Raw genomic sequence first — 18,370 nt, 5'->3', positions numbered from 1 at the left:
ATAGCTCAAACTTTAATAATGCGAGACCTATTAGATTGCAAATGCTTTTTTTCTTAGCCTGGAACGAGCCCAAGCTACTGTTCAAGCTATTTACAGAGTTTGCTGAATGCATGACATTAACTGCAACGTGGCTTCATGTCTGGTGTGACACCCTCTCGCTCCAGGCCTATGTCAACAGCACTTTGAATGCTGGATTCTGAGGATGGAAGTAATGTTTAGGGCCGACCTTTACCATGAGCAAGCTAGGCCCACACCCGGGCACCGCAGCACAGATCATGACAGACCCCTCTGATTTGGCTCCTATAAAACCTGCTCTTAAATCATGTTCTCCTCCAGCCACCTGTGCCTCTCCATACATTCCTCATCTTCTCGCCCTCCTCTCTTCTCCCCCCTATCACCAGGCCATTCTTCTTCCATTTGGTGGTGGTGTGAAAGAGCCAGATGAGGGTATGTACCGGAAGGTGGGGAGGAGCAGGGAGATGTGTGCTCATGGCAAGGCCAGGCCTTGCTTTGAGTCCATCAGCCTTGGAGGGAGGCAGACGATCGATGTCCGACAGGGAGGGCCAGACTGGCCGTAGTGGACATCAGGCGTATCCCAATGGTTGATTTTGTAAAAAAATAAATAAAAAATAAGCGCCGGGGCTCTGGTCAGGAGGCAGCTTGCACCAGCCCTTTTCTCCTGTTAGCACTGCCTAAAACAGAACCAACTATTAACCATGAAAGTTGGGAGAGGATGGGGCATAATGGCCAAAGCTGTTGACTTCGGAGCTAGGGAACCAGGTTCGAGTCTCAGCGTTGGCTCAAAATCCTGCAATTCTGGGCAAATCACTTAATCGATCCGTAAATGAATGTGTCATTAACAGATACTCGTGAAAAGCGCCGGAATTGATGATTAAGTGCTGGCGCACCAGCACACCACTGGCTTAAATTAAGCACTGGTTTTCCCCGGGAGGCTGGAAGGGTGGGGGCCGGTTTTGTTACTAGGGGGTGGTGCAATATCACCCCCCCAGTAAGAAAAGCAGCAAACAAGCATCTCTAGTCTCCCGGGGCCAGGAAGTGCTTCCTCAGGGGCTGGTCTGAGAAAATTGCCAGGGCTGCTTTGGGTTCCAAGTCGAGCCCTGCCAACGGGAGTGATCAGCATGTCATCGGGGAGCAGGTAAGGGCTTGGGGAACATGGGAACCTCCATCTCTACTCGCCAACTTTTCCTCCTTTTCCCAGGAAAGAGGCAAGAGGGGTGATGGGATGGGGGGTGCTAGGCCAGCCCCAGAGTGCAAGAGCTCTAAAGTTACTTTGCGTTTTGTACTACCTCTGCGCACAGGCTCACTACGCTTATTATTGGTTCAGATCACATGACTTTATACCACACTTCGCGGTGGAGGACGGGGATGCACATCCTATTCCACTTGCGAGCGTACTGACACACACTCGCAGACACACGCCAAAAACAAAAATCAACACCATAAACGTTCCCATTGCGGCGTGGCAAGCGATTGGCACACGTGCACATAAACTCGCATTGTATGCACAAGCAGTACCTCCAGCTCATCATGCAGCTTTGTCCGTTACCCAGGAGGTGGGACCCATAACATCTCTAAAAGAAGCTGGCATTACTCATATGCGCGATCTATATCCGGAGGGTGGCTACCTTACAGGGTGCGATCTGGACTACATACGAAACCCCACGTTACTTTTTCAATATTCCTGCTATCGCCTAAAACGTGCACTACGAGACCATTACCCTGACTTTCCTGCTGAGCACCCTACACTTCTTTCCCTGCAACTTTTGCTAGTGGCTCCAACCAAGAAAAAATTGATTACTAAATTATATAGAGCTGCACAGGAAGAAACAGTCAGGGGGCCCGATAAAAGCCTTGGGCGATGGAATGATATATTGGTCCCCCAGATCACTAGGGAGGAATGGGAGCAAATATGCAGGTTAACGGGCCGCCTCACACCCAATGGCAATCTACGCTTTATTCATTTTAAATTTCTCCATCAAATATATCACACCCCTGCCAAGTTGTACAAAATGGGTCTCAGGGAGTCTGACCAGTGCAAACTATGTGGGCAAACTAATGCCGATTTTCTCCACCTTGCCTGGCAATACAGATTGGTGCTGAAATACTGGGAGGAGGTGGTAGAATGCATCCACACTATGTCGGGCACTGTAATACCATGCACACCCCGTGAGTGCTTACTTGGTTATGTCCCTCAATTGAAAGGTACCCTGGGCAGCTTTGTGAGGGTTGCCCTACTGTTTGCTAAACGTCGCATCATGTTCACATGGGAAAGTACACTTTCCCCGAAAATTGCAGGCTGGATAAAGGACCTGGTGTATTGCCGAGAAAATTTGGACTTATATGCTGAAGAACTGCCTGTAACCTCTAGGCCTAAAGCTATTTGGGGACTGCTTAGACACTTCTTAGTTATTCAAACCCACGATGATGGCGAGTGACTTGAATAGCCTATTTATGCTACTGTTTTTGTTTTATATTCTATGATTATGTCCATTGTATCACTGTTGAAGCACCTATACATTGCATATGTTGTAACTCAGATCACAGATGATCCGCATAACACCACTCTTTACTGTTGCTATGTTTTATACTGCCCTGTGAGGCAGCATTGTTTGTATTACATCAAGAAACTAATAAAAAGAAATTAAAAGAAATAAAGTTACTTTGCGTTTACTTTGTATGTACAGTAACGTTTGTGTTTTCACTCTGGTGATTATAAAGGGAGGACAACTAGTAACAGGTTAAAACAAGTATTCACCAAGCCCTTGGTTACTAATTCTCTGGCTAGTAATAATAATGTGCCGTAGCAAGTACTGCACGGTGCCATTTCCTTCATGCAGACACAATGACTGCAACAGTGGTAGGCCGCAAACCAGTCTCTTCATGTGCACAGAAAAAGTGCGGCAATCAAGCAGCTGCGTGAAGGCATCTTAGACCTTGACAAACGGGCAGAGAGTTGAGAGCTCACTGCTGCCATTTGATGTGCTCTGAAGGTCACTAATTCAAAACCTAGCAAGAGATTCAGCCTTCCATCCTCCTGAGGTCGGTAAAGTGATTAATAATAGCATCCGTTACTTACAGTGCTTAGAAATGGTTGAAGTGCTACATGAAAAAACAAGTTCTAATTATTAGAACAAACAGCTCAGGCTGCAACAAAAAGGCTCTCTTCCAAGCGGCCAAGTACAGGAAAGACTGCAACAGTCACAGACACATGGTGGAATATAGGTAGCAGCGAGTGAACCTGCAATCACACACAGACCAGGTACATCAGAGGATGCACACAGTTCTTTTACACAGAACTCACACTAAGCATAGCCAGCAGCAGTGCACGCTTCCCTCCCACTCACATGTAATCGGCCCCTACAGGTGGCTGCGCTTCCATAGTAGAAAGGGAGTCTGGGATGGATGGTGTCTTGGGTTTGTGATGGAAGTTCGCTCTCTTTTTCGCAAGTTGAAAAGAGGCCTCAATGTGTTGAAGGCAGGGACGTCTTAAGGATTTTGGGGGCCCTGGGCCAAAAGTATTTTGGGGGCCCCTGTTCAGAAAAGCTTTGAGTTTAGGATCCAGTTTCAACTCTTTCAAGCCTTCTTGTACCACGTCACTGCCAGTGCATATGCACACTGGCGCACATTCTAAATGTGTTTACATCTCATAATCCGGGACAGTGATGTGTGTTTTCAGTATTGTAACAGCAGCAGCTCAGTAATATAACTGCAAATAATCTCTGTGATGCCCTCCCATTTCTCATATGTGAGGTCTTGTTTTGAGCTAAAAGAAACTTTTTTTGATGGCTGTTACATGAAATATAAACACAGCATATTTCTGCAAAATGTCTGTAAAAGACTCTCACACATCACCCACATTAGAACACTATTTGCAACAATCAGTTTAACAATTATTCAAGTCATCAGAGCAAGACTCTTTGCAGAACTGAGATGGCTCTATTGTGGGCCCCCCTTAAAGGTTGGGGCCCTGGGCCAGAGCCCACTTTGCCTATGCCTTAAAACATGTATTACCCTGCAGGTCATAAAGGGCTGCTGATCTTAATTAGGTAGACTAATGATTTAATATGCCTCTTCCTGAGACCATTGCAACCTGAAGGTCACACGTTTGTGTTGGTGAGCTTAGTGGTTTAATCACCTATTGCGGAGGTACATCTCTGTATAAACCGACATGTCAAAAGCTCCAATCACAGTGGTGGCTGGCATCTATGGGGAGTTGTGAGGCGGGCAAATGGGTGGTGGGTAAAAATAATAACACTTACCTGCGACATGTCCTAGTCCGATCCCTTCCTCGCTGCACACCTTCCTCCTGCAGCATGAGCCCTTGAGAAGTGTCTTAATCAATTCTGGCACTGCTCTCATGCAGTGAGAGCAGTGCCCTGATTGGACGTAGTGGCCTCACTCGCCCCTCACAAGGACACTTGAGCCGTGCACTTACTCTAACCCAGCTGTCCTAAGACATCTGGGTTAGAGGTTTCAAAGTGCACATATCTGGCTGGCCAAAAAGACGTGCACTTTGAAAAATGCTGAGGCAGCCCACTCTCCTCCCTTCTTCTGTCACTCAGCAGCGGCCCCGGCCCCGTCATGGCGCGATAGTCAGGACAGGGTTATATTGAAATATAAATAAATAGTGGTTCACGCACTCCTGAGTTTGTAAACTAAAATGAAGCTGTTAAGGTCGCAGCGTGCAACAGGGTATCGCTTTCTGATCGCAGAAGCGTAGTAAATAATCAACAAATATCGTTCCTCTCACTGGGGAACGTCCCCTTGGTGCACTGCCAATTTCCCAATAGATGGGAGTATTCAACTTCATCCAGTTCAACTAGTGAATTGATTTTCAATGGTGAACTTTATTTCAGTCATAATTGTTTTTATTTTTTGTGTTGGGTAATCTTCATCAATCCCAACTTTATATCGATAGTAGCTTTATATCGATTGTCTTCAATGACTCTTATTCCAAATGAGTATCAGAACATTTTCTTCATGGGAACAGTCCAGCCCGAACTGCCAAGCCATGTCTTCCCTGGACCGGAATCATGAGGCACAGGGTCAAGACTGATTTGCATATGGCCATGTCTGAACTGGAGTGGCGTGGTGAGCAATATAATGATGGATTAAACCCAGATCTGTGACTGGGGGTGAATGTTTTGCAAATGTGCAACATTCCGTCCATCATCTTGTGTGTTTTGCTGTTCGCCCTATGTGGGAAGGGTATGCCCAGACGTGGGTACCGTGCTCACTACGCCACTGGAGTCAAGCTATCCTGGCTGATGACGGCTGATAGCCAGAAACCGGTCCTAGGATGCTTGATTCCGGTCCAGGGAAGACACAGCTTGGCAGTTCGGGCTGGACTGTTCCCATGAGGCACAGGGTCAAGACTGATTTGCATATGGCCATGTCTAAACTGGGGTGGTGTAGTGGGCAAAAGAACGATGGATTTAACCCAGATCTCTTGACTGGGGGAGAATGTATGCATTGTCAGCATTCCGTCCATCATTTGTTTGTTGTAACGCTTTTCGCCCTAAGTGGGATGGGTATTCCCAGACGTGGGACCCGTGCTCACTACGCCACTGGAGTCAAGCTATCCTGGCTGATGACGGCTGATAGCCAGAAACCGGTCCTAGGATGCTTGATTCCGGTCCAGGGAAGACATAGCTTGGCAGTTTGGGCTGGACTGTTCCCATGAGGCACAGGGTCAAGACTGATTTGCATATGGCCATGTCTAAACTGGGGTGGTGTAGTGGGCAAAAGAACGATGGATTTAACCCAGATCTCTTGACTGGGGGAGAATGTATGCATTGTCAGCATTCTGTCCATCATTTGTTTGTTGTAACGCTGTTCCCATGAGGCACAGGGTCAAGACTGATTTGCATATGGCCATGTTTGAACTGGGGTGGCGTGGTGAGCAAAATAACGATGGATTAAACCCATAATCTTGTGTGTTTTGCTGTACAGTCTTTGCTACCATATATACAAGAACTCATGGTATTCCTTCATTAGCAGTAGTACCAGATGTATTAAGACAAATACAAAAGGACTACGGAGCAGAAACTTAGGGATGAAGTTATTAAATAACTACGACCAGGTATCAGCCATAATACTAGCTTACATTAAAGGGGAAGCAGCATCAGTGGCAATCCGCCAACCCCTAAGGGAGTTCACTCCATTAGAACAGGAGAATGAACTACCCTAAATGATTGAAACTGCGTATGCAGAGTTAGGCAGGGATCGTTTGGGGGGAAAAGCTTTAAAACCTCAACTACATTGCAGTCCTGAAAAGGACGCTTTTAAGCAAACAACTAATTCTTGAAAAAGAAGTGGGCTAATAATAAAGAAAATTCTAAAGACAAGAGATCTCAGTCCCGAGTTAGATCTCCTCAACAGGAGCACTCTGAAAAGAGGTACAACCTCAGGAATAGGGATAATATTAGGAAACCTGAACGGTATCAGGATACTGATACACGTTCCTCTCGTTCCTTTCAGGGCTCAAAGAAAAGTTCTGAAAGAGAAGGATGGTCAGAGAGGAGCACACACAGTCCAGAGACAAGCAGCACACTCAAAACTTTACTTCTAAAAAAGAAGATAAGCAAAATCCAAAACCTCAATTTAAAAAAAAAAGAAAGTTGCTGGCCGGAAAATCAGACATGCCCAGAATTCTGAGGACACAACTTCCGAACGGGGAATGGGCTCTGACGATGCGAAACAGTGCGGCAGAAGTAACAATAGCTCGCCAGAACCTGAAGGAATTTCTGGTGACAGCGGAGTTGAATGATTACATCACGGTGGAAACACCAGACACCAGGGTGAGAATCACACATACGTTATATGAAATAACACTCCGGATGGAGGGGGACAAGACCAGGAAAGTAAAAGGTCTTTTTTGGAGGAACTTATCATCTGGTTATGACATCCTGTTAGCAGAACAAGATTGGCCGCCTGCATTCGTAATGGAGTGCCCCAGGTGAGAAAGTATAATTTTTCTTGAATTTTCCAACTACGTTCCCGTTCACCTTAAACATACAGATGCACAGGAGTAGCCCAAGCAATGTACAAAAATCACGCTGGGTGGGATGAGAACTCAACCTACCCCGTGATCCCGTTAAAAGTTTCACCTACTGCTCAGAGGCAATATCCAATAAAGCAAGAAGCTAAAAAACAGGTCAGGGAGATCCTAGATCAACTTGAATACCAGGGGGTCATTGAAAAATGTACCTCTCCAATTAATTCTTTGTTTCCCGTCTCTAAACCCAACAATACATATCGTCTAGTTTTAGATTATAGACATTTAAACTCATGCACAAAGACATTTGCTGTCCAAAATGCACACAGTGCCGCATTAAGGAATAACATTGTGCGCAAAAAATACAAAGCCACACTTGATATCTCAAATGGATTTTTCTGTCAAAATATAGCGCCTGGAAGCAGGTATCTGACGGCATTCAGAACGTTAGGGTTCCAGCGACAATTCTGTAGACTCGCCCATGGGTATAAAAACAGCCCAGGGGTATTTTCAGCAAGAGTAACAGAGTTATTTCAAGAATTTGATGAAGAAGCGTTGTCCTATGTGGATGATATTTATCTGACAGATGCCGACTTAGAGAGGCACTTGACCAGGGTAAGCACCATTATTATGGGATTTACCACAGAGGGCTACAAATGTAACTTTAAAAAATCAAAAATAGCCCACCTCAATGTCCTATTTTTGGGACATGAGCTGTCAAGTGAAGGCAAAAGTCTGTCATCTAACTTTTTAGAAAAGTGTGCTCTGCTCCAGCCTCAAAAACCATTAAAAAATTTACAGTCAATTCTAGGATTCCTAAATTTCGGCAGGACATACATTTTAGAGTACGCACAAAGGGTAAAACCTTTCTATGACTTAATAAAACCTGACTTTTCAGCCAGAGATTGGACACAAGAACATACTAATATTCTTCCTTTACTCCAGGAAGACATGATTACTTCCAAACACGCGTAAACGTATGCCACTTAGTGATCCGAATAATTGCGGGTCAATGCGGGTACACTTATTTGACCTTCAATGAGGGAGAAACTGTACCAATCGCTTACAAATCACACCGGTACATTAATGCAGAAATGCGTTTCACTTCAACAGAAAAAATCCTGACAGCAGTTCAGACTGCTGTAGCAAGAGAAAGAGCACTGGCTCAGGGAAAATGCATTATTGCCGTACTCTGGTACCAGCTTTAGAAGCTGTTACAAAGGCCAGCATCTCAAATGTGAAAGCATTACATCCAAGATGGATACAATGGGCTAATTCTCTTACTGCAACAGACGTTGAATACAGATTTGATCCAAGTTTAAAAACACAAGCATTCCTGCAATACGAACAAGAATATCCTCTACCAAATGAAATCTTGCATCTGGATAAGTATGAATATATTATCTATACTGACGGATCTGAGCGACCTGCCATAGGAAGTCAGCAGCAATATTTTTCGGCATGTGCAATCGTTAAAGGTAGCATGCATGATGGCAAGTTCCATCCTAGCTGCACAAAGACGCAATCTCTAGAGACTGCACGGCTCAGTTGGCAGAATTAAAAGCACTGATACTGGCACTTGTAAATACGGATCGCGAATTCCCCACACTAATTGTGTGTAATTCTTTTTACTGTGTGCAGTCATACAATGAGTACTTACAACATTGGGAACAAAACGGGTTTAAGAACGCAAAAGGTGGCACAATTAAGCACAAAATACTATGGGAACAGGTAGCAGAGTTGAAAGCCGAGCTACCGAGGACTCACGTGATCCATACACTGATTCATCAACGTGATGGCGTGCATGTTGAAGGGAATTCATTGGCTGATGAAGTTGCAATGAGGGCTGTTCGCACAGCTTCCTTAGCTGCACTGACTTGTTCAAGAACGAGAATAGACGGAGATATAATGGTAGCTGTCATTGCATCACGCAAAGGCAGCACAGAACTACCTAAAACATCTCCACTCAAATGCTCCGACAAGTTAGATGCACAAAACATTCCATATGCTCAGATTCCTGGAGTGGGGTACAGAGTAATACCAAATATGGATCGTAGGCAAGATTTAATTCTAGCTGCATACGAGGGTTTGGGCTCTGCGGACACAGGCGTTACAGAAACAATTTCTTTACTGAAACAGCGCTATTGGTGGCCTGGGTTATCTAAGCAAACTAAAGACTATGTCTTGAAATGCGACATCTGCCAGCACAGACGCCATTACTGAAGTAAGACAAACCTCTCGCATGTGTGTACTTGGACCACTGCGGCCCCTTACAAACGGACAGGGCTTATAGATATATCATGGTTGCAGTGGATTCATGCTCGAGATTCCCATGGGTATGGCCTCATCTTTTTGCTGACGCTCAAACTGTTATAAAAGATTTGCGAGTCTTTATCGGTACATGCGCAGTTAGCACGTTACATTCTGACCTCGGCCCCGCGTTTAGCTCTCGGGCTTACAAAGAGGCCATGGAAGGAATAGGCGTAGCATTGCGGTTCTCATCTCCGTACCATCCTGAGGGAAATTCGGCTGTGGCGAGAACATTTTTTGACTTTTAAAACAATCTTTAACAGCTAGGGTATTAGGCAAGGGCGGTAGTTGGGTCACACACCTTTATGGGGTACAGCGGGCATTAAATAACCAGCCAAGAAGCTCTCTGGGGGAGTCACTCCATATGAAGTCCTCTTTGGGATACGAATGTGGGTACCTGATCTTGGTTGTGAAGGCGCAGTGGCAGATGAAAAACCATTTGATATCCATGATCGTTTGGCTGTTTTACAGGATCTAAATGAATACAGGACCAAAGAAAGCGATGTCCATCTAAAGCAGACCACCACTGAAGAAGTCAAGGTAGTCACGGCAAGACCTGTCTGGATCCTAAAAGTTGGGGATCTGGTCAGAGAGAAAATTGCGGACAAAAAGGAATTTGGACCTTCTTACAGAAAACCTGTACCAGTCCTTGCAGTACACGGAACAAGAACTCCGCCTCTTGCCGGAAGAAAGGAGAAAAGATTTGTCTCAATCGACTTAATCAAATCACACTATGTGGCCGATACTAAACAGTAGGCCCAGTGGACTCCACTGTAGCAGACGTCCTCCTCTAGCTGCAATCCAAGAAGTTCAAACAGAAAGACTCCTCTCGTTTTGAAGAGCCACCTGTAAGGAATGAAGGATTAAGCATCAATGCTATGGAACTTGTTCCACTTGAACCAGAAAGTCAAATTCAAAATAAAGATCTGAATAATTCACAAGTTGCAATTAGACCTAATGCAGACGTCTACATCAACATGCCTCTTCGAGAGGAGAATAACATTTCAACCAATCCCGAAGCAATTCCAACAATTGATCACACTGCTTCTGGCTATTTCATTAACTTTGATACGTTTTCTCTGGATCCAAGCGAGCCGGAAACGACGCCAGCGAAAACACCATTCAAGCAAGAATTAAAGAACTTTCTTGTCTTTTTCAAAAGACATACCTGGTATCACCTTGGATTGAACTCTGGGTAATTTCTGGGATAATGTTTTTTCTATTCTGGCTAGGTTTAGTATTGACTTTTAGTATGCTTATTATTGGACATTATCTTCAACAAGATTCCACAACCCGAAAGGTCAACATCCTCCTGTAGCCACACACATTGTCATATCGTAAACAAAGAGACTTGTCATCAGTGAACATCACAGCTGTTCCTATACCGGATGGTATAGTATGGGACAAGGTTGATTTCAACATATTCGGCCCGACCCAGCTTTTAAAAATTAATCATGCATTTAAAATCTTATTTAGTGATTTCATTACCTCCAGTACATTTTCTGATGATTGGGACACTGAAACAGTTAATATGTTATCTGATTTAGAGAAAACTGCTGCATTTTCTAATAATGTAATGTTAGAGGGTTCTTCAGATTATGACAAATTGTACTGTTACCAACATTATGGTCATCATTTCCTGCATAAATCCATTTCGCCTAGGAATGTATTTGAATACAATCAGTGGGACCAACACCACCAAAAAGTAGTTCGCAAACGTTTGCACAGATATTTGCATACTTTTCAGGATTTAACACAACAGATCCAGCCTCACTTTACTATAAGGCTGCACCAACATCAGCACTGAAAATTATGTTGACAAACACCAAACAGATTTACTCTGCTTCCTTTTTAACCCAATTGTCTGAACAGGGACGAAATTGACTTAAAATCAATTTGGGGTTCAAGGGTCTGGAAAGTCCAGGGTACAGAGGCGCTATTTAGAGCATGCCTCATTCCACAGCAGATGATCTTTTTAAATGATACTGTGCAACTGACATCCTGTCTTGGAATAGCTAACATAAATGACCTGAACACTCCAAGGTTAAATGACCTACACCATCAAATGGGTTGCAGAATTCCTCTACAAGGGAAGGGGCAACAGTTGATGACATACCAAAGTACAATAGAACAGACCCCAATTGGAAGGAGTGGGTGGTTTGACCCTTAGACACAAACACATGTCATAGAAGGTTCCTGCACATCTCCGAGGGACTCAATATGCATAGGCCAGACCCACGTTATGTACAGAGAGAATACTGAATACTGAATACTGAAATATTTATAGAGCGCACGAATGCCGAGGCGTCTTGGCGCTATAGAGACATTGAGAGCGGTGGAAGCGGATCTCAATTGGAAGAAAAGAGCCAGGTCTTTAATGCTTTTCTGAAACATTGTTTGGATTTTTGTGAGCGCAGGTGAGAGGGCAGAGAATTCCATAATCTAGAGAACAGGGTAGTGACATCCTATAGTGTTGGGAAGTTGTGCCTAGAATGGCTAGAAACCTCAACACTTGCAGAAGTGAAACAACACTTATCGTTTCACAAGACATTGATCTTAGGGACCTTTTTACTGGGACCTAGGAAACAACGTCAAAAACGTTTCCTATATGCAGGCAGTTATGCTGCCTATAATGAAATCTGGAAGATTTCCCAACAAGAAGCCGCAGAGAGAATACGGGAAATAGACCTTATTAACTTAGAAAAAGCTTTTGCTTTGGTGGATAATGGGTTAACAACTTTGACCCCCAGAGTATATTCATTGGGCACATTGTATCTTCTGCTATTGACATACTGGAACAGGATTTAGCCATATTACAACACGGCCAATCATAGTTATGTTCTATTATGTTATTGAGCTGGACGCTGCAAACTTTGCGTGCAGGCCTTGTGCCTTGGCGTGTTATAAACAGTACGTCTCTGTTTTCAGAATACAATCTAACTGATACACAGATAGAAATGGCACATAGGGGAGCTAAATATACAGTGCTGCAAATTGAAAAACTGGACAGACTACCATTTACAGTAGCTGAATTACCATCAACTGAGTGGCTAATCCCTGGCCAAATCACTCTCGCGGTCACTACATTTTAGTTTCACTATTGCCTTGAGCAAAGGCAGGCAGGGCAGATATGAAAGACTGGGTAAACAATACATTAAGAAATCCTGGGATTTACCATATACATTTCGATACCGGCGTGGGGATCGAGAAGTGTTTCTTAGTGGTATCAACTGCAAGAACGCTTTAAGCGGTTCTCTCATGTGCCAAGATATTGTTTTGCACGGAGCCTTTAACGGTTCAGTTTAAAATCTGTCTTGCCACATGAAAAGTACACCAGCTGCCGTGATAACGCCAGTGTTCGAGTTACTTTCGTATGGGAGTTACTTGATGCTGAACGATCAAGGTTGTTGTGGCATGCTTCCCGGCATTGCATATCTGGTCACCGTGAACACCAGAGTTACTTGCTGTATGCAAGTAGTGTTTCCTCCCACAAATACAGTCCGGGAGGCAGTAGTATGGCCTTAACTGAATGTTTTGTTGATACAGTTGGATGCCTTGAGCAGAATGAAAGCCATGCTTTTACACAACAAACCGTGCTGTTAACCTCCGCTCGAGAAACTTTGAACTTCAAGTTGCAAGGACCTCGACAGAGATACAGGCGCTAATCCGCACCAACTGCCCCCTACATTTCGTAGAAATGGTGGGACGTATCTTTAAAATTTCTGATACGAGTGGCATTATACACCTATTTAAGACCATAGGGTCTGGATTCCTTAGCACTTTCCAGACAATACTCGTAGTTATTCCTAACTTCATACACTCCGTGTTTGGAAGCATTTTCGGGGGTCTACCTCTGATTATGCTCGCTGTAGCTGGGATCCTGATTATCGTCTACCTGCTGCACAATGGACGGACCATCCGCCAGCGAGATTGCGAAAGCTCTCCTGGAAATACATTACCATGAGCGCATGATACAGCATCTCGGTGCACCTCGCCTATGAGAACTAAGTGCTTCTTGGTTCTTCTCCTTCAGACCAGTCTTTGAGGACTGCATCGTACCTGTCTTCCGATGCCTGTTCTGTGGAGGTGAATGTGAGTTGGACATCTGTCTGACACCTGACACGGAGACGCCAGTGGACTTAGACTCCAGGCTGGAGCCCTTGTGGTCCCATGCACGACTCTGTCCCCAGCGTATTCCCATCTTGACGCATGCCTTCCTTGTGGAACCGCAGGTGCCTTTCCCGACTGAATTAAATTTCAGCTCCAGGTATCGAATTCAGCACTGGATGCCTACACACCAGCTGTTGGCGAAGAGGAATTACATCTATGCACACTTGACGTGCTATGCGAGGTATTGCAATGTTTGTCCCCTGCTGTAGCAGGCAGCGATAATGTTATTTCTCCCAGCCAGGATATTTAATATAAATCTGCCTCACCGTGTGCTGGGAACGAATATGGAACTTTTTCCTTCCCTTTATATTTCTAAATACATTTTTCAAATTGACACTTTCTTTCACGAAGCATGGCCTTCTAAGTATGCTTGCAGTAGTTCAACTTGTGTGATCGAACACATTTGATTTGCGGAACTTTACAATAATATCAAACCTTACCAAAGAACATTTTTCCTAACTTTTTTTAAACTGTTTTTAAATGATTTTAATGTTTTTGGAAACATTTTAAATGACTGCTTGATAATTTTATGCACTGACACTGTTATAAATGTGTATTATTATTGTTAAGTATAAGGTGGAGTGGGTGTTATATTTCATATCGGTACCCTAACATAGGTCTAGGGAACATCGTACAATTTCCCTACATCATCTCCCGTTATTTCATATAAACAAGCCTTATAAGGACATAACTCAAAATAAGGACAGAATGCCTTATAGGGACATCACGCCTTATAAGGACTGCAGCCTTTTATGGACTAAACCTTTCACCTAGTTCCATGCAGAGGGTGGGTTTTTCCCAATCGATATTGCTAAGACGTCATCCTCGGCGCATATGAATAATTGATGAGTACACTCTCCAGGGGGTATACTTCACCTCTCCCATTGACGCACCTCTTGCTATCAGTAAGCAGCAGGGAACTGAGACTTCAAGGCCGACACACTAAACAGAGACGCTGCAGCTCCGGCATGCCATCGCTCCAGCTGACAGTGGTCTGACGATCCCTGCAGGGTGTCCACCTCAAGTCCAAGACAAAGTCCCACACTCTCACTATTCAGAGGGGCTCGACCAAATCCTAGCATGATTCTTGGCTCTTAGACTACTCACATGCTAGGTACACTTAGGTACACCTAGTCAGGCATCTTAGGAGTACGAACTTTATTTTATAAATGCATTTTATAATAATGTATGTGTTCATGACTATTGCAAAATGGTAGAACAATACTATTTCTTTTTATTCAATGTACTGCTGGTCCTATATCTCTGCTACTGTGTTATATGAGAAGAACAACGGTACAATAAATTCATATTGTATACATGCTCAACTGTTTTCTTCAATGTATCTCGTAGAAATGGTGGGACGTATCTTTAAAATTTCTGATACGAGTGGCATTATACACCTATTTAAGACCATAGGGTCTGGATTCCTTAGCACTTTCCAGACAATACTCGTAGTTATTCCTAACTTCATACACTCCGTGTTTGGAAGCATTTTCGGGGGTCTACCTCTGATTATGCTCGCTGTAGCTGGGATCCTGATTATCGTCTACCTGCTGCACAATGGACGGACCATCCGCCAGCGAGATTGCGAAAGCTCTCCTGGAAATACATTACCATGAGCGCATGATACAGCATCTCGGTGCACCTCGCCTATGAGAACTAAGTGCTTCTTGGTTCTTCTCCTTCAGACCAGTCTTTGAGGACTGCATCGTACCTGTCTTCCGATGCCTGTTCTGTGGAGGTGAATGTGAGTTGGACATCTGTCTGACACCTGACACGGAGACGCCAGTGGACTTAGACTCCAGGCTGGAGCCCTTGTGGTCCCATGCACGACTCTGTCCCCAGCGTATTCCCATCTTGACGCATGCCTTCCTTGTGGAACCGCAGGTGCCTTTCCCGACTGAATTAAATTTCAGCTCCAGGTATCGAATTCAGCACTGGATGCCTACACACCAGCTGTTGGCGAAGAGGAATTACATCTATGCACACTTGACGTGCTATGCGAGGTATTGCAATGTTTGTCCCCTGCTGTAGCAGGCAGCGACAATGTTATTTCTCCCAGCCAGGATATTTAATATAAATCTGCCTCACCGTGTGCTGGGAACGAATATGGAACTTTTTCCTTCCCTTTATATTTCTAAATACATTTTTCAAATTGACACTTTCTTTCACGAAGCATGGCCTTCTAAGTATGCTTGCAGTAGTTCAACTTGTGTGATCGAACACATTTGATTTGCGGAACTTTACAATAATATCAAACCTTACCAAAGAACATTTTTCCTAACTTTTTTTAAACTGTTTTTAAATGATTTTAATGTTTTTGGAAACATTTTAAATGACTGCTTGATAATTTTATGCACTGACACTGTTATAAATGTGTATTATTATTGTTAAGTATAAGGTGGAGTGAGTGTTATATTTCATATCGGTACCCTAACATAGGTCTAGGGAACATCGTACAATTTCCCTACATCATCTCCCGTTATTTCATATAAACAAGCCTTATAAGGACATAACTCAAAATAAGGACAGAATGCCTTATAGGGACATCACGCCTTATAAGGACTGCAGCCTTTTATGGACTAAACCTTTCACCTAGTTCCATGCAGAGGGTGGGTTTTTCCCAATCGATATTGCTAAGACGTCATCCTCGGCGCATATGAATAATTGATGAGTACACTCTCCAGGGGGTATACTTCACCTCTCCCATTGACGCACCTCTTGCTATCAGTAAGCAGCAGGGAACTGAGACTTCAAGGCCGACACACTAAACAGAGACGCTGCAGCTCCGGCATGCCATCGCTCCAGCTGACAGTGGTCTGACGATCCCTGCAGGGTGTCCACCTCAAGTCCAAGACAAAGTCCCACACTCTCACTATTCAGAGGGGCTCGACCAAATCCTAGCATGATTCTTGGCTCTTAGACTACTCACATGCTAGGTACACTTAGGTACACCTAGTCAGGCATCTTAGGAGTACGAACTTTATTTTATAAATGCATTTTATAATAATGTATGTGTTCATGACTATTGCAAAATGGTAGAACAATACTATTTCTTTTTATTCAATGTACTGCTGGTCCTATATCTCTGCTACTGTGTTATATGAGAAGAACAACGGTACAATAAATTCATATTGTATACATGCTCAACTGTTTTCTTCAATGTATCTCTCTGAGAACAAAACAAGCATGCACGAGTGATTGGATGAGAAGTAGTATACTGTTTCCACAAGTCTGGGGTTATTGTGTTCTGAGGTTGCCAAAAACTAATCTCTCTGATAACAGGAGATTCTTGTGGCGCTGCGAGCTAGCTAATGCAAAACCTAGGCTAACATATGCAGCGGGGGTGTACGGAGGCAGTCTGCCACCAGACTCACGGTATATGTTATCCGTAAACAGCATAGGTCCTGCATGAAAGGGTACTATTGGAACTAAACTACATGGCGCCCAAAGGGGGCTGAGGCCAACTCAACAAGGTGCGGATAGATGCGCAAAAGGACGGACTTGCGCCCCTCGGACGCGATCTATGCCCTTTTTTGGATCCTTCTTAGATTTTTGCAAAAAAGTGGTCATAGATAAATCTATATCAGAGGTAACTGCCACCTTGTGAGCCAGATCAGGTCGGGGCATTCAGATTTAAGGCGGGCTCGAACTTCTTTATCGAAGCTCTTGCGCAAGTGGGTTTACATATTTTCCGCCACCGCAGGGGTGTGAGCCCAGTCCGAGGAGCAGGGGTGGACAATGTCTGAGGGATCAAGGGAGAAGGTTGGACGTGCGGGGAGAAGGTTTGCGCTTCTTGGCGCGCTTGCGGGGTCTGGATTCCCGGGATGAGTCAGTGTCCATGTCAGCGTCAGTAGTGTGACCAGGGATAGAAAAAGTAGGGGGGAGAGGGAAGAGGGGGCGGCGGAGTCACCCTGGGCCTGCTCTTTAGCAGTGTGCAGTTTGAGTAAACCTTAACATGGGGCCAAGGAAGCCCTGCTGGCTCGAGGGAGGGGGGCGGGGGCCAGAGTGCCAGAGGGGGCAGGGTTTTTACCCACTAGTTGTAATGGGCGTTGAGAGATAGGCAAAAGGGCGGAGAAGAGGACTTTATCTAGTTTAGAATCAAGTCTCTTATCCATGAGGGCTTCCATAGATTCCTCGTAATAGCAATCATCATCCTCAGGGAGGTCAAACGCAGCTACCTCTTCCTCGTAAACTGCGCAGTCTGACATAGCAAAGGTATATAAGGTATATATATGTCTCCAAAACTCTCGAGAGAAGCCAAATGTTTTTTACGACCCTCCTTCCCAAGAGAGCGGGCGTCGGTCGGGAGCAAAGCTGGGGCAGAGGGGGCCACACAGGTACCACAATAGCCCTTGCCAATAGGACTAATGGAGGGTGAAAGAACCTTGTCTGCCGAATACAGCACGAGAGTGTTATAAGCACATTAAAACACGGCAATAATCATATTTCAACAATAATACCATAAACCATTAAAATATATATACTTCACAATACAGAGTATTACAGATAAAGCATCAGCAAAATAATGAGGCACTTATCTTGATTGTGGAGCAACAAAGAAAGAGGAAGCCAAAATGGTGCCTCAATATTTTGTATGATTATCTCTCAGGTTATTGGTTGATGAAGGAGGCATGGTTCAAAGCCTCATGGGAAATGTAGTTCTGTGTAATGTTATTACTTTTTTCTCATTGGCTGCTGTGAGTAGTAAAGGAATTGAGAAAGCATAATCTGAGCCTCCGGTCCTGCCATAGAATTTGGAGAGTAGCTGCAAAATGGGGAATTCTTTACTGCTAAATGGATGGGGTTCAGAGAAGAGAAAGTAGGGATTCAGAGAGGGTTAAAGATGGGTTTAGGGAGGGACAAACATAC

At 44.3% G+C, this 18,370-nt stretch overlaps 1 protein-coding gene across 1 annotated transcript in view; it reads right to left on the bottom strand.

The window, feature by feature from the left end:
* The window catches only part of LOC146839565 (uncharacterized), a 58,825-nt gene extending 41,116 nt beyond the window's left edge, over window positions 1-17,709 (bottom strand). Inside the window, exon 1 of the mRNA XM_085650304.1 lies at window positions 17,532-17,709. Coding sequence (XP_085506430.1) covers window positions 17,532-17,709 — 178 coding nt within the window. The remainder of the gene's footprint in view (window positions 1-17,531) is intronic.
* Window positions 17,710-18,370: the final 661 nt, after the last annotated feature.

This window comes from Triturus cristatus, chromosome 4_1 (genome assembly GCF_964204655.1).
Source record: "Triturus cristatus chromosome 4_1, aTriCri1.1, whole genome shotgun sequence".
Lineage (NCBI taxonomy): Eukaryota > Metazoa > Chordata > Amphibia > Caudata > Salamandridae > Triturus > Triturus cristatus.
Note: the sequence above shows the minus strand (reverse complement) of the source record. Positions and strands in the feature narration are given on the sequence as shown.